A 13,453-nucleotide genomic window follows, 5' to 3' on the forward strand; every position below is an offset into this window, starting at 1 on the left:
TGCAGTCTCTGGTTATTGCATATATTCTCCAGTAGAGGGCAGTCCAAGGTCTATTTTTTTTGCCAGTAGTGACGGTGAGGCAAAAAGATTGGTTGTGGCTTTACATTTAGATATTTCATCAGTTTCATAAAAATGCTAATTGAAGCCTCATTCAAAAAAACATTATTTTTTTCTTCGAGGGGCCTTGTTCTGTGAAAATAGATTCAAATGAAGCTTTTGAACCATCCATAAATGCCACGCTCTGATTTTCCTTCTGATGTGACATTCATGAGAACTACAAACTGACAGAGAAGGTTCTTTTACTGGTGCCTACGCCGCAGTCATCTGAAAGCGGTGATATGTAACTTCTCCCACAGCAATTAGAGGCTCTGCGTCCCAGAGCTCAGCTTGAGTTGAGAGATTAGCTCTTTGTCACTCTTTGCTGCAGTTGTCACAGCATCACTACTGAGAAGTAAAATCAGTAACTGAATCTGGTGCTTAGGCGTGTGCATGTCTTTATTTGTCATACGTGTGTCGGCCTGTGATGTGATATCCAGTTTTTATGGCAATTTTTACAATCAGATAGTAAAGCTGTAGAGAAGCCTTGATAATACATGTGGTAGTTTTCAGGCTGAGTAAAGGAAACAAAAGCAGAGTCTCTAGTGTGGTCTCTGTCCCTGCACAGCAAACCCATATGGAAAAGATATATATAAATCTTATAAAGTTTGTATCTGTCTTGTGTGAAACTTGTATGAAAAGCATACAAGAGTGAAAACACATATAATATCCTTTGAAAAATTATATAATGAAACTTGTATGTTTTGGATACTTACTAAAACAATATATGAAAGTAATGAGAAAGTGGCCACTTTCATGAGTAAATCATGTAAGTTTTTACTATTTCTTTTCCATATGGGAACTTTAGCTGTTCATCTGCTATAAATATTAAAATAATAATTTTTAAAAAGATGAGGATAAGGAACTTTGTTAGATCGCTGCAAAAATTAAACAGATTTTTGCATAAGAAAACCTGCACACCAAATTTATAAGTCTTTCAATCCAAGGGTGGTGCTTAAAATCACACCAGATAATGACAACCTGCAGGTAAAAAAACACAAGACTGTGTCAATAATTATTCTTCTAAACTGGCTAATTTCATGCTCATAATGTTATGTGGTGTGCCAAAAACAGAGTAGAATCTGGTTAAAATAAATAGTTTGTTGCTTTAGAGCAAATAAACTGCTGCTCATATTGTTCACGTGCAGAGCTAAGATTCAGTCAAGCATGATGCAAAAGTAGGACATCCTGAAGAGAAAATTTGCAAGAATCCCCTCCGTCTAGCCTCTGAATAACCACCCACTTAGTTGTCTTTGCTTTTAGCTCAGTCTACCAGAGCTGTGCACTACACCTCCACTGTTTCTCTCTGTCCTGCTCTCCCTCCCGCGCACTCTCCTCGCTCAGTGTCTCCTCTTACTCAAATCAGGAACAGCACCTGTGAAACCTATGGGATTTTTTGCCGCTCTTTTCTTTGCTGCACTGGTGATAGCTAGTGAGGTTTGTCTGCAGCAGCTGCAGGGAGAGCAGCGTTCTGTAGCCGGCTTTAGAGGGCACGGAATGTCATGTCTCCTCTGCAGGTAAAAACAGCTGGATTTCTGCCCGGCGGCTGCCTTCTCGCAAACTTCGCCCGTGTCGTCATCTCCATGCCAGTCACGCTTGTGTTTTTTGCTCTCTCTGCGTTTGTCTGTCTGCCTGGTGTGCTGCAGTTTTTGCTCGGTGTATGATGTGCGCAGCTGCATTTTCTGGTGAAGTGGCAGCAGGCTAACACAGTATGTGAACGTTTAGCTGCCTCAGCCAGATTATCAGGGCATCTGTGGAGGTTTTTGGGAAGGACGTGAAGACAAGTTTGCTCATTCCCTGTCATTGTCATGTTTTTGGTTTCGTTGCCTCTGACGCTTCTGCTCAACTCCTCCACTTTAACTGCAGATAGTGTTATGTAATATCACAATGTGACTTTGCTAAGTGAGTGTAATATGACTCATCGGTGAAGATGATGCAGCACATGATTGTGAGTTGTGAATGAAAATTTGTGCATTGTGAGACATGCCGGATCAATTTGCAGAATAGAGAATACGTTTATGTAACTACAGTGAAATTGCCAGGCTGTCATGTGACACTTAGCTTTAAAGCCCCTCCCTTCTCAGAAGGTTTAAGTAATATATCCGCAGCTATATTTCCACCACCATATGAAGCACTACAATGCAGCAAGCAGACAGAGATGGACTTTATTTAATCATACACTGGGGAAGCTCACCCCCTCCAGATATCTATAACTAGATTATAAATGCTCAAATATTGAATTAATATACACTGTGTGTTTTCATTCTTACATAATGATATCAACCTTTCTGCAAACAGTTGCAGTCTGATTTGGACTGACTGCAGTCACCCTCTGATTGTTGAAGGTTTGTAAATAATTGTACTTAATTTGTAAATGCAGACAGATTGCCAACATGCTGCCATCAGTCTGAATGAGTCTTTGTCAACTTAACGGGACAACTTGGTTTCAAGCAGGTTGTATTCTGGTTTTATTACTGTAGAACAGGAAGGCTCCTCAGTGTCTGGTGATTCCTGCTTCTAATTCCTTTCTTGTTTGGGTGGTTATTTGAGCTACTGTTGCTTTCCTGATAGTTCAAAGTAGTCCGACCAATCGTTTTTCCGGGGAAATCCCAGTAGGGACGCAGTTTCTGAAATACTGAGACCACTCTGTTTGGCATCAATCACCGTGCCACACTCAAAGTTTCTTCCCATCCTGATGCTCAGTTTGAACGTTGGCACGTCATCTGACCAGTGCCTACATCCAGCTACATCCCTAAATATAATTGCTTCCAAGTGATTGGCTGATTAGACCATTCTGTTAACAAGCAGTTGTGGACATGCGCCTCACCTCATGCGTCTCAGGTAAATTATAGTTAGTGAGTTTGTAAAACTATATGAATATATAATGAATGCAATAGATTCTTTACATGAGTTGTTCTAAAGTGAGGAGTTATAGTTATTTAGAAGAAAAAGAAAGTGTTTTTTTGATGTCACAACCACATAATATGATGCAGAGTGTTTCAGCTGTTAGATAAAAGCCGTGTCTGCAGTACGCTATGACTGAATGTGCTTTTTCCCCCGTGCAGGTCTGACAGTGCAGCGGACAAAATCAGGTGAGTCTACTTCCTCATCGTCCCCGTAGAGGTGGTGGCATGCATCGTATGCTGGTGAGCTTATCCACCGTGACCAGCCTTACTGTCACCCCATCTGCCCTGGCCCCACCCACCCCTCATGTGACACAGATTCACGCCTTTGTCCACCAACCAAGGTGTCTGAATACGCTTTACATTTGGAGAGGCCAGCAGTGAATACAGTTGCAAGCCATGGAATGCCATTGTTATCTTTTATTGGACAAACAACATTAGACACAAACAGGGCTTTGTAGGTTGGGCACTGTTGTGGAGATTGTAGTCCTTTAGCTACCCAGCCGGTGGCAGGTCAGCACTGTGCACTCACACTGTGGGCACAGACACTTTGCTCTTTGGGGTGTGAAGGCTGTGCAAGAGAGACTGTGCTGGACCTGAAGCAAAAAGGTCCAAGGCGTACACTGGAAAGGTGAGTGTGATTGGCTACAAGCAAGTCTTTGACCGGCAGCATGACGGGAAATTATATAAGTTGCTGTTTCTACGTTTCTGACTTTAGGACTGCTCTCCAATGTTGAGTCAGAGTGTAGTCAACCCAGTAATAGATATACTGTACTAACTTTCAGACATGGTGTTGAGCATGTTTTATTTTATGTAGAAAGTGATACTGGCAGTTTGTTATGAGGCCATAACCATGTAAGCGCTTTGCTTTTTGATGTGTGCCTGTGTTTGATGCTCGCAGCGATCATTCAGGAGAAATGATGTTTGTGCAGCACATTTTCTGAGCTGAATGAACACTGTTATTATTCTGTGTTTGTGTGTGTGCAATCTGGTATGCGTGTGTCTGCTTTGGTATGCTTTGAGTGGTCAGTCATGCGAGTTTGGTGACAAGTAGGCCAGTCCAGGTTTAAACCACTAGGAGTCTCTGTACTCCGGCATTTAGTGCAATGCCTTTCAAGCCAGGAGCCGTGCCTTTTGTGGGAAAATTGATGGTAATTAGATGTTGATTTTCCTTTTCTTCCTAGTTAATGCTTGTTGAATTTGTGAGGACAAGGGACTCTGAGAATGTCTGAAATTTGTTTTGGATACACAGGTGGCTCAGCTGCATGTTGTATACGGTGGGCAAACCTTCTGAATGACAGTGGGTGTATTTTGTAATAGTGAGTGTTAACTATTAGTCCAAGAGATGCTGCTTTTGTTGCATTTTGTTTGATTGCCATCTTCACTTAAACACCTCTGCATTTTTAGAATGATTCATGCATTCTGCTTCGGGTAGGATGGCAGAACAACAGAGGTGGATAACTGCCTATTGAGAGGAAAACACAGAACTGAATGGTTATGAGTGCATATGATAGAATATAATTAAACAATAGCAGTAAAATTTTTAATGATTAGTGAGATTAGTTGTTAAAAAACAAGATGTACTAACACCAGTCATACATTTAAAAAAAATAAGGGAGGAGGGGGAATTTAAAAAATGCTGATCGTACTATAACAGTGCAATGTTTTGATGAGAAGTCTTAAGTCCTTGCATTTTTATTAATGTTGCTGAAGCTGACGTCCCTCCGCAAAATGTGTTTCCCCACACAGCAGAAACTACTCTGAGCAAAGAGCTCAAGGTGTTGACCCAGTCGCCAAACTCCCTAAATCCAATCAAGCATGTGTGGGGTTAGGGATGGGTACCGGTTCTGACATAAACGGTAGTAACCAGACCGAAAAGCAGTGCACATTTCGGTGCTTTATTTCGGTGCTTTTTTTCCCCTGAGATGTCATGCACTTTGGATTCCAGCCAATCATTTTACCTTTGCGAGCGTAGTAGGCGGGCTCAGGTACGTACGTTCTTTTAGAGCAGAGCTACAGATTAAAAATGCCCAAGGCGAAGCGGTCAAAGTCTGGCTGTACTTGATAGCAAAAGATGCAAACTCAGCAGCCTGCAACAAGTGCTTTAAGGTGATACTGTGCAAAGGAGGTAACTCCTCGAATCTGATGAAACACCTGGCAACGTATAGCATTTTGTTAAAAGCCAAGAAATGCGGCGTATTCGATAGCTTGCTGCGAGACCTCACACCGTGTGTGCACATCTACTGTGGGTGGGTTGCCTGTTATCGGTCGCAACATCCCCCAAAAACCCGAAGAGTAGAGTCCTGGCCCCTAGCCCTGCCAGTGTAGCAGAAATGATGACGGATGAAGATGGCAGCAGCAGCCGTTCTTCTCTGTGTGAGTAGCTTAATGTTGTTCGTGTGTAATTTACGTTGAGTAGGCTAACCACATTATTAAATTAATGCATGTAAGGTGAACTAGCAAACACCGTCATAGTTACATGTCTTCTTGTTTGATGGCAGATACTCCCTTCACCCTGGCCAAAAAGGCTAAAATGACCAAAGAAAAAGTGGAAAACAGCCAAACATGAGAGGTTTTTGGACAAAGTTTGTTTTTCATTGATTAAGCACTGCTTCCAGCCAAGAGTGATGCCATAAATCCCCTATAGCTGCAGAAAAGGCACACATTGTTATCTTTTTACAAAAAAACAGCTGAACATGAGAGGTTTTTGGACAAAGTTTGTGTTCTCCATTCTTTAAGCACCGGTTTAAGCACCGGCACCGTTTCAAAAGTACCGGTTTGGTACTGGTATCGGATAAAACCTAAACGATACCCATCCCTATGTGGGGTACAGTGTGAAAAGACCAATCCGTGAGGCCCATCCCACAGCCAACAGGACCTAAATCTATCTCCGTAGACCTTGTAACAGGGCTAAGTAGTGAGACAGACTGCTTAAGATCAATACTTATTTATAGGAGCACCGGTAAATAATGCATGCAAAAAGCCCTTTGGTTAGGTAAAATGTAATGCAAGTGTAATTAGAAACCTTTCAGTTTTGATGAGGAGAAAGAAGCTCTGATGCATTCTTTGCATGGAAAATTTAATGGGGTTACTCAGCAATTATCTACATATACATTTTCCAGGAAATTCGGAAAAATGGTTCGGAATGTTGCATTGTTTTTCAAGTGAGAAAGAAATACAAAAGCCTAATAATGAGCACAACCTATAATTATTATAAATGTGATAATGTCTGCGTTATCCTGTGTTAAAGCACGTTGCCATACATGCTGGCTAGGTTTATGCTACATACATTAACATTATTAGCATTGTTTGAGTTCTGCCCAGCTCATTGGATAATAACTAATCTAATAATCACAGGCACCAGCCATATAAATGAAAACATTTGCCTCTGAATGACTGACTGACTTTAGTTGTGTTTCTTTGTTGTGTTGTTGTTGTTGTTGTTGTTTTTATGCTGCAGCCAACTACCAATCAAAACGTGGTCCATAAAGAGGCTCCTCATCAACTAAGATTTGGTTGGCTAATAATGGACACCCCTTACATTAGCTGTGATATTTATGCTTCTGAGATTCTTCCAAACAGTCCTGCCTTATCCTCTCTGCCTTTGCTCTAATGCCTGCATTGCTTTTCTGCTTTCTCAAATGCTGGATTATCGATCAATGTCTGTGGTTAGAGACATTAGCTTCCAGTGATGGAGGTCAGCATAATCTGATCTTGCCCTTTACTTTGTGAGACAGGCCCAGAAAAGCAAAGATTCAACATATTTGAAAACACACTAGTCTGGCTGTGGGTGACTTTCACTATACAGGCAAGAATTCACGTAACATATGATGAGATTTTTAATTTAAAAACAATAAATACATAAATAAAAATGAGCTAAAACTATGGATGCAATTTTTACCAGGTATTTCATGACCATTAAATTTTTTATTGACCAAAAAATATATATTTGTTTATAACATACAGTGTTGAACCACCTACAGCTGATTCCTGCCTTACTCCACGTCTAGCTCAGGCTGTGACCTCAGAGGAGACTTTTTTTATTGTTTTTTAATTATTTATTTATTTATATAATAAATTTTCAGTGAGCACTTGCTAGAGCCATTACGTCTGGAAAGAGGAAATGAATGCATGACGCAGCTGCTGTTTCTTCTCCATATTCATTCAGTATCTGTGTGCATGCATTCACTGAAGCACTGATGTGGCGTCCTCACAAGCATACTGTGATGCGGTGGCTGAGGAACAGGAAAGCGTAACTGCAGCTTTTAGTGCAGACACGGAGACAGAGGGAAGCAGAACAGGATGGGGGGCTGATAACGCAACGACAAGAGGAAAAGAGGTGAAGGACCACCCTCGTCGAGCATAACCGTTCGCAGGGAGCCTACCAAAGGGACCTACCCACACACACACACCATGACCAGGCAGCCAATCAGTGCGCTCACATCCTTGATCCATCCTCCCGCGTACAACTGCTCATCCATGGCTCTGCAAGCAGATGTGAGGTGATACAGTAGAAAGCGACTGTGAGAGCCACTTAGACTGAAAACACAAGCTCAGTGTGTGTTTTCTTTTTATTATTATTATTATTATTGTTATGTATAGGAAGGAAGGCAGTGATTTGACAATAGCTGGAATAATGAGCAGCTGGTTCAGTTTCTGTCAAGATATAAGCATTTAGTCAGCCTGGACATCCTGCGGCTTCCGAACAAGCATTTTAGCTTTACAAGTGTCTGTATCACTTTGGTTTGCTTGCATCGGAGACATTATGTCTCATTTGACTGACACTGGATGTGCTGCTTGAAAGATAAGGACGACGGGGATTTCGACATTTGGTGATGATGATGACAAAACATGTTGGATAAGTGACACTTTGACAACGGAACAAGGGAAGAGAGGCCATGAGAGCCAGGAGAGAGGCCAGGATGGTGTCTGCCTGTTCACCATGCACAAACATAAGGTCAGCTCTCATGTCTGTTACCGGTGTGCAGTTGCAGAATGTTTTCAGCCCTGGAGTTAAAGTGCAACAACCTCTATTCTTAATCCTAAACCGTAAAATAGTTTATAGCATTAGTATAAAGTATAAAATGTGTTAGCATAAAAAGGTGTTATGAAGTGTCAAACGGGCTGACTAACTGTATCTAGATGCATGTGTGTGTGTGTGTGTGTGTGTGTGTGTGTGTATGTATGTATGTATGTATGTATGTATGTATGTATGTATATATATATATATATATATATATATATATATATATATATATATATATATATATATATATATATATATATATATATATATTAGAGATGGACCGATCCGATATTACGTATCGGTCCGATACTGACCTAAATTACTGGATCGGATATCGGAGAAAAATAAAAAATGTAATCCGATCCATTAAATATCACGAAAGCACCTCACAAAACTTGCAACACGCCGTAACTCACCTCAGAACGTTAGCAGTCGGAGCAGTATGCATCACGTGATAGAGCAGCTGTGGCATGCGGGACCTGTCGGTGGTCTGGATAGCATGTGGAGCTTCGCTAGCAACCCGGCATTTCATCTCCGACAAAGTTATCCCGAGAGAAGTAAAGCAAGTGTGTAAGTCCATCTCTGAATGTTTGTAAAGCATTCCTGCGTTAAGCTTAACAAGCGACTGCCTCTTCTTGCTGCTACTTCAATCATGAAACTGCTTAACGATCAGCTGATCGGCTTTTCTGTCGCAAGTCCGTGTCTCTAGTTTGTTTTTGGCCCACGTTGCACCAGAAAGAGGAAACCAGCGGCTGAACAACAGCAGCACGTTTAAGCTTGATAAGCTGTTGTTAGAATGTATTTAATATTACTTTCTACACCAGGATCTTTTTCTACGTAGCTGACGCTGGTAACTGTGCAGGGGCGGATCTAGCAAAGTTTAGCCAGGGGGGCCGATAGGGCATTAACAGGGAAAAGGGGGCACAAAGACATACTTTTCTTTCTTATTCTCATTTAAAATGTCTAGCTTTTAATAAATAATTATCTGACAGCCAAAGTTTTAATTTGATGCAAAATGTATAGAAGTCCATTACTGTATATAGTAACTATTAAGTCTAATATATATACCCTAGTAAGCTATAGTACTTTTTCCTTTGGGAAGGTACCATCTGTGCAGTCTGCAATTTTGTTGAAGAAAGATGTTGAATCTATTTAATATTTCTTGAAAAATAATTGATTTCTGTGCATTTTTTTTTCACACTGCATCAAATTAAGGTTGATTACGTCGATTAAGCATCATGAGGTGGAGCGTGAGGGGTGGTTCCCTATTTTTTTATTTTTTTATTTTTGTTGTTGCTGGGAGTTGGAACCCTATTAGTTAGGTTGCTTAATATTTATTCTAAGTACTCTTTAAAATACCAGAATAGGGAGGATGGTGTAGGTTTAAGTTTATTAGATTGATCAGTATTGCTGTACTATGAAATATTTTTTTTTGCATACAGGTATAACAGAATAGCTTTAGTGTAGCTGTTGTTTTAAACTTGAGTATGAACTTATACAAAATGCAGCAAGATATTTAAAAAACAGTTTTGTTGATTAAAAAACACTATATCGGATTCATATCGGTATCGGCAGATATCCAAATTTATGATATCGGTATCGTATCGGACATAAAAAAGTGGTATCGTGCCATCTCTAATATATATATATATATATATATATATATATATATATATATATATATATATATATATATGCTGTACCCTTTTCTGTTTGACCTTTGCTGAAAAACTGTCCAAAGCAGGTTTTTAAATGTCAATTGCTTTAGCTTTTTTTGTTCTTCTAAGTTGCTTTATTATTTAAATATTTTTATGAATGTCTTGCAGCTGTACACTAATATAAGGTTATGCATTTTTAGACATCGTACATTACAAAACATTGTTATACATGTAGATTCATAAATATAAGTTTAGTTCATATGATTTCATAATGTGCTGCTGCAGGGACTACACTGTTTTCCATGTTTTTTGTAGGGTGGGGCTTGGGTTAAAATCACCATTAAACAACAACTTTTGGTCAGGTTTATCCTTTATATTTAATTGGGAGAAAGTGTCAGAGTGATTAATAAACACATTTCATTTTCCCTAACACTGATGAATGGCTACAGGGGTTTTGCAGAATAAATCACAATGTGCCTGTACAGTCGGCCTCTCACGCACACGCACAGCAGAGAGGATTTTCCAGCCGGCTTCTAAATCTCGGCTGTGATCTTTGCTGCCCAGATCCATTAAGGGCAATTTGGTTAGCTATACTTCGCCTGTCGACAGGGATGCAGGACAGTCCTAGGGCTGTTTTAGGTTACCACCCTGTGATAAATACTCCTGGCAGGTATTACTGCACTACCTTTACATAACTGTCCCTTAGCTACTAAATGAATCACCAATAGATAAACATTAAAGATCAAGTGAAGTGGAAAAAAGAGGTCTTTTTGAAGCATTATTTTGGATTCATTCATTGTTGCAGTTAAATATTTTCAGTCACATTTCATGTCACAGGATATGTATCAAAATGGTATTTTAAGAATATTCAAATTTTAAAAAGCAATTTGTTAAGAGTTAAATATTATGATATGAACTAAGCTGCAATTTGTTAATATGCTGGGATAGTTGAACGCTTGCAATATGCACACTGTAAGTATTTAAGTGTCTCCACTAATATACATTCACAAATATCTTTTTTTTTTTTAATCACATTTCAGGAATTTTTATGAAAACTAAATTGCATACCAGTTGCACATGCATTTCGTTTTTCTTCCCTGTCATATACTTTGGCATGAACGTTTTTTTTACTTATATATATGATATATAAATAAACATTGAATCACATTAACTTGTCGAAGATCAAAGTTCTACCAAAATTATAATTAATTTCAATTACATGTAGTTGTAAATTAAAACGCTAAAGCTTAATGAGGTACTGTTGTTCCTAACCACTCATACATTGGAAATAGAGTTAAAAATGTGTGGCTTTTCATATTTTCCTCCTAAAATGTGAGTTCTATGAGTTAATATGTTTGGATATCTCGGCCTTGGTTAGAGATACAGTTTGATGCACTGTATAGGAAAATTCAAATCTTTTAGCAATGACTGTAAGGCTCAAATATCATTTTTAGCTGCTGAAGATAGTGACATGCAAAACGGACCTAAAAAGAAATTCTAGAGCTCTTTTAAAGCTTCTTTAAAAACATCTCTAAACCTTTATAAGTAAGAGGGTTTTTTCCCCCTCCAACCTGTATTTTGAGCCAGTTGTCACACTGAAGGTGATTCATTAAGTCCTCCTGTCTAAAGACAATCTAACTGTCACTGGCAAACCCGCTTACTGCTTTCGTGAAAGGTCTTGTTTTCATGCTGGGTGGACATCTGCCTCACTGTAGAGTTACACAAGGAGATATGCCATGCACATATGCCGCCTAATGGCATGAAAACTAAGTATAGACCTGTCTTTGTCTTTCATGAATCACTTTCAAGACAGGTTTTTTATTGACCGCAATCCAGTTATGATTTCTTTAAGTCCACCTATACAGTCTTATTACTGAGGCATTGGTTTGCAGGAGAATTGGATCTATGGTTTATTACATCTCAATATAGTAAACTGGGGCACTCAAAGTATTGTATGTGGGTAAGGATAAGCAGACAGGCAGCACAGACTGCAGTCACCCCTGTACATCCAGGTTTGAGGTTTTCACATCAACTTACAGAACATAGTGTATCTGTTTGAGTGGGCCATGTGTTTGCATTCAGTGGGACCTTGATGCTGACTAATCACAGGGCCTCTTTTGACTCACTGTGTGATTCACTTATACTCATCAGCAAATCAGTCCCACTGATGAATATATCACTGCCCCTGCACACCAACATTGCATTCATTTTTTTCTGCAGATATGCTGTATATGTTGTAGATGGAGAGCCAGCAGCACAGTTGTTTCAAATCATTATAAAAGTAACAATTACATAATTCGTGAGTAGTCTATTGATAACATTCTATAATCTATCAGTTATTTGTTGACACTTTCAAAAAAATGGCTTCATTGAGCCCAGGGTGGGTGACATTTTGAAGCTTTGTCTATTTAAATGTTTACAGTTTTCATTCAAAAACACTAAAATGATCATTCAACTGACAAAACAGATAGTTTTAGCAGCTCTGTTGAGTATTTCAAACTCAAGCTCCAGGGGTTTAGCTGTTTAGAGATGTAAACTCCAAAGATCTTAGATTAAATTCTCTGCAGAAGTTTGCTTTTCTTACATAGCCGCTTTTACTGGAAGCCTGCTTTTCAGGTTTTATAAATCAAGTGGTGTAATCTGTCTTCAATAAATTGCCTTCCTCCATCAGAGGCGTGATTGATTTTTCCTCTAGCTGTTCCAAAGTTAGTCTTGATTATTCTTGCTAAGGGGTTCCTTTTTCCTGTGCCCCACACCTCTGAAAAAGTACCAAAAAACCTGCTGAAGGAATTTGACACTGTGCATTTATTTGACTCGAGGTAAGCAGCATTATACCGAAGCATTAGCTAAATAACCTCTATTCTGTATCTGCCGGTATTACTCCAGTTAATCAATTTCTCTTGGTGAAAAAGTATCAAGTTTGATTACCTCACTGACGGGCATTGGGTCTGTACAAAGTGTTGCACAGCTTCAGGAAGCTGCTGGGAAGCTCAGTCACGGGCAAAAAGAGTGGGAAGCCATAGCCCTGACTCAGGAGGCAAATGTATTGCAGCGTAATACATTTGTATTATGTATTTGCTACATAGATGGAGGAGTGATTGAGATCCTCTGATCACCATAATTCATGCATACACTGTCTTGAGTCACTGGCAGCAGTTGAGTTAGCAAACTACCCAGTAATATATTGGTTTATTTATTAAATGCAGATAAAAATGTATATGTAAATAAATGAGCATTCACTAATTTTTATTATACGCTCATTTTATTGGAAATAGACAGAATATTAACCAAAAATCCAGAAAAAAATACATCACATGAAAGTTATGAATTAATTTGCACAATCTTCCATGAAGCTCCAGATTCAATATATTTTCATTTCCGAATAATCTCCCAAACCGCACTTCTTGCTGATGGTCTTGTAGCCCATTCTACCTTCTTTTGCAGGTCTAAAGTCTTGTCCCTGACGTCCTTTGACAGAAAAATCTGAGAATGGAAGAAGCTGATTTTGTGAGCAGGTGTGCTTAAATACAGTAGATCAGCGGTCCCCAACCCCTGTGCCAGTCCATGAGTCGTTGAGCCTTGGATGTGAAATTTATGGTTTTCAGGGTTTTTATCGTTATCTTGGTTTCCCTGGGTCTTTTCCCGTGTTGTAGTTGTCTTATTTTGAAAGAAATATTTAGGTGTTACCATAGCAACCAGAGAGCATTAAAGGGCAGAGAGGAGGATGTTACTCTCAATTTTGTTGGTGCATTTTCAGGAGCACGCTGCTA

General features: G+C 39.4%; 1 protein-coding gene across 6 annotated transcripts in view; it reads left to right on the forward strand.

Moving 5' to 3' along the window:
* The window catches only part of gramd1bb (GRAM domain containing 1Bb), a 73,244-nt gene that overhangs the window by 13,420 nt on the left and 46,371 nt on the right, over positions 1 to 13,453 (forward strand). For all 6 annotated transcript variants that reach the window (XM_080288408.1, XM_080288410.1, XM_080288409.1 and 3 more), the window contains exon 3: positions 3,162 to 3,188. In XM_080288408.1, the coding sequence (XP_080144534.1) occupies positions 3,162 to 3,188 (27 nt within the window). The remainder of the gene's footprint in view (positions 1 to 3,161; positions 3,189 to 13,453) is intronic.

This window comes from Astatotilapia calliptera, chromosome 14, assembly GCF_964374335.1.
Source record: "Astatotilapia calliptera chromosome 14, fAstCal68.1, whole genome shotgun sequence".
NCBI lineage: Eukaryota > Metazoa > Chordata > Actinopteri > Cichliformes > Cichlidae > Astatotilapia > Astatotilapia calliptera.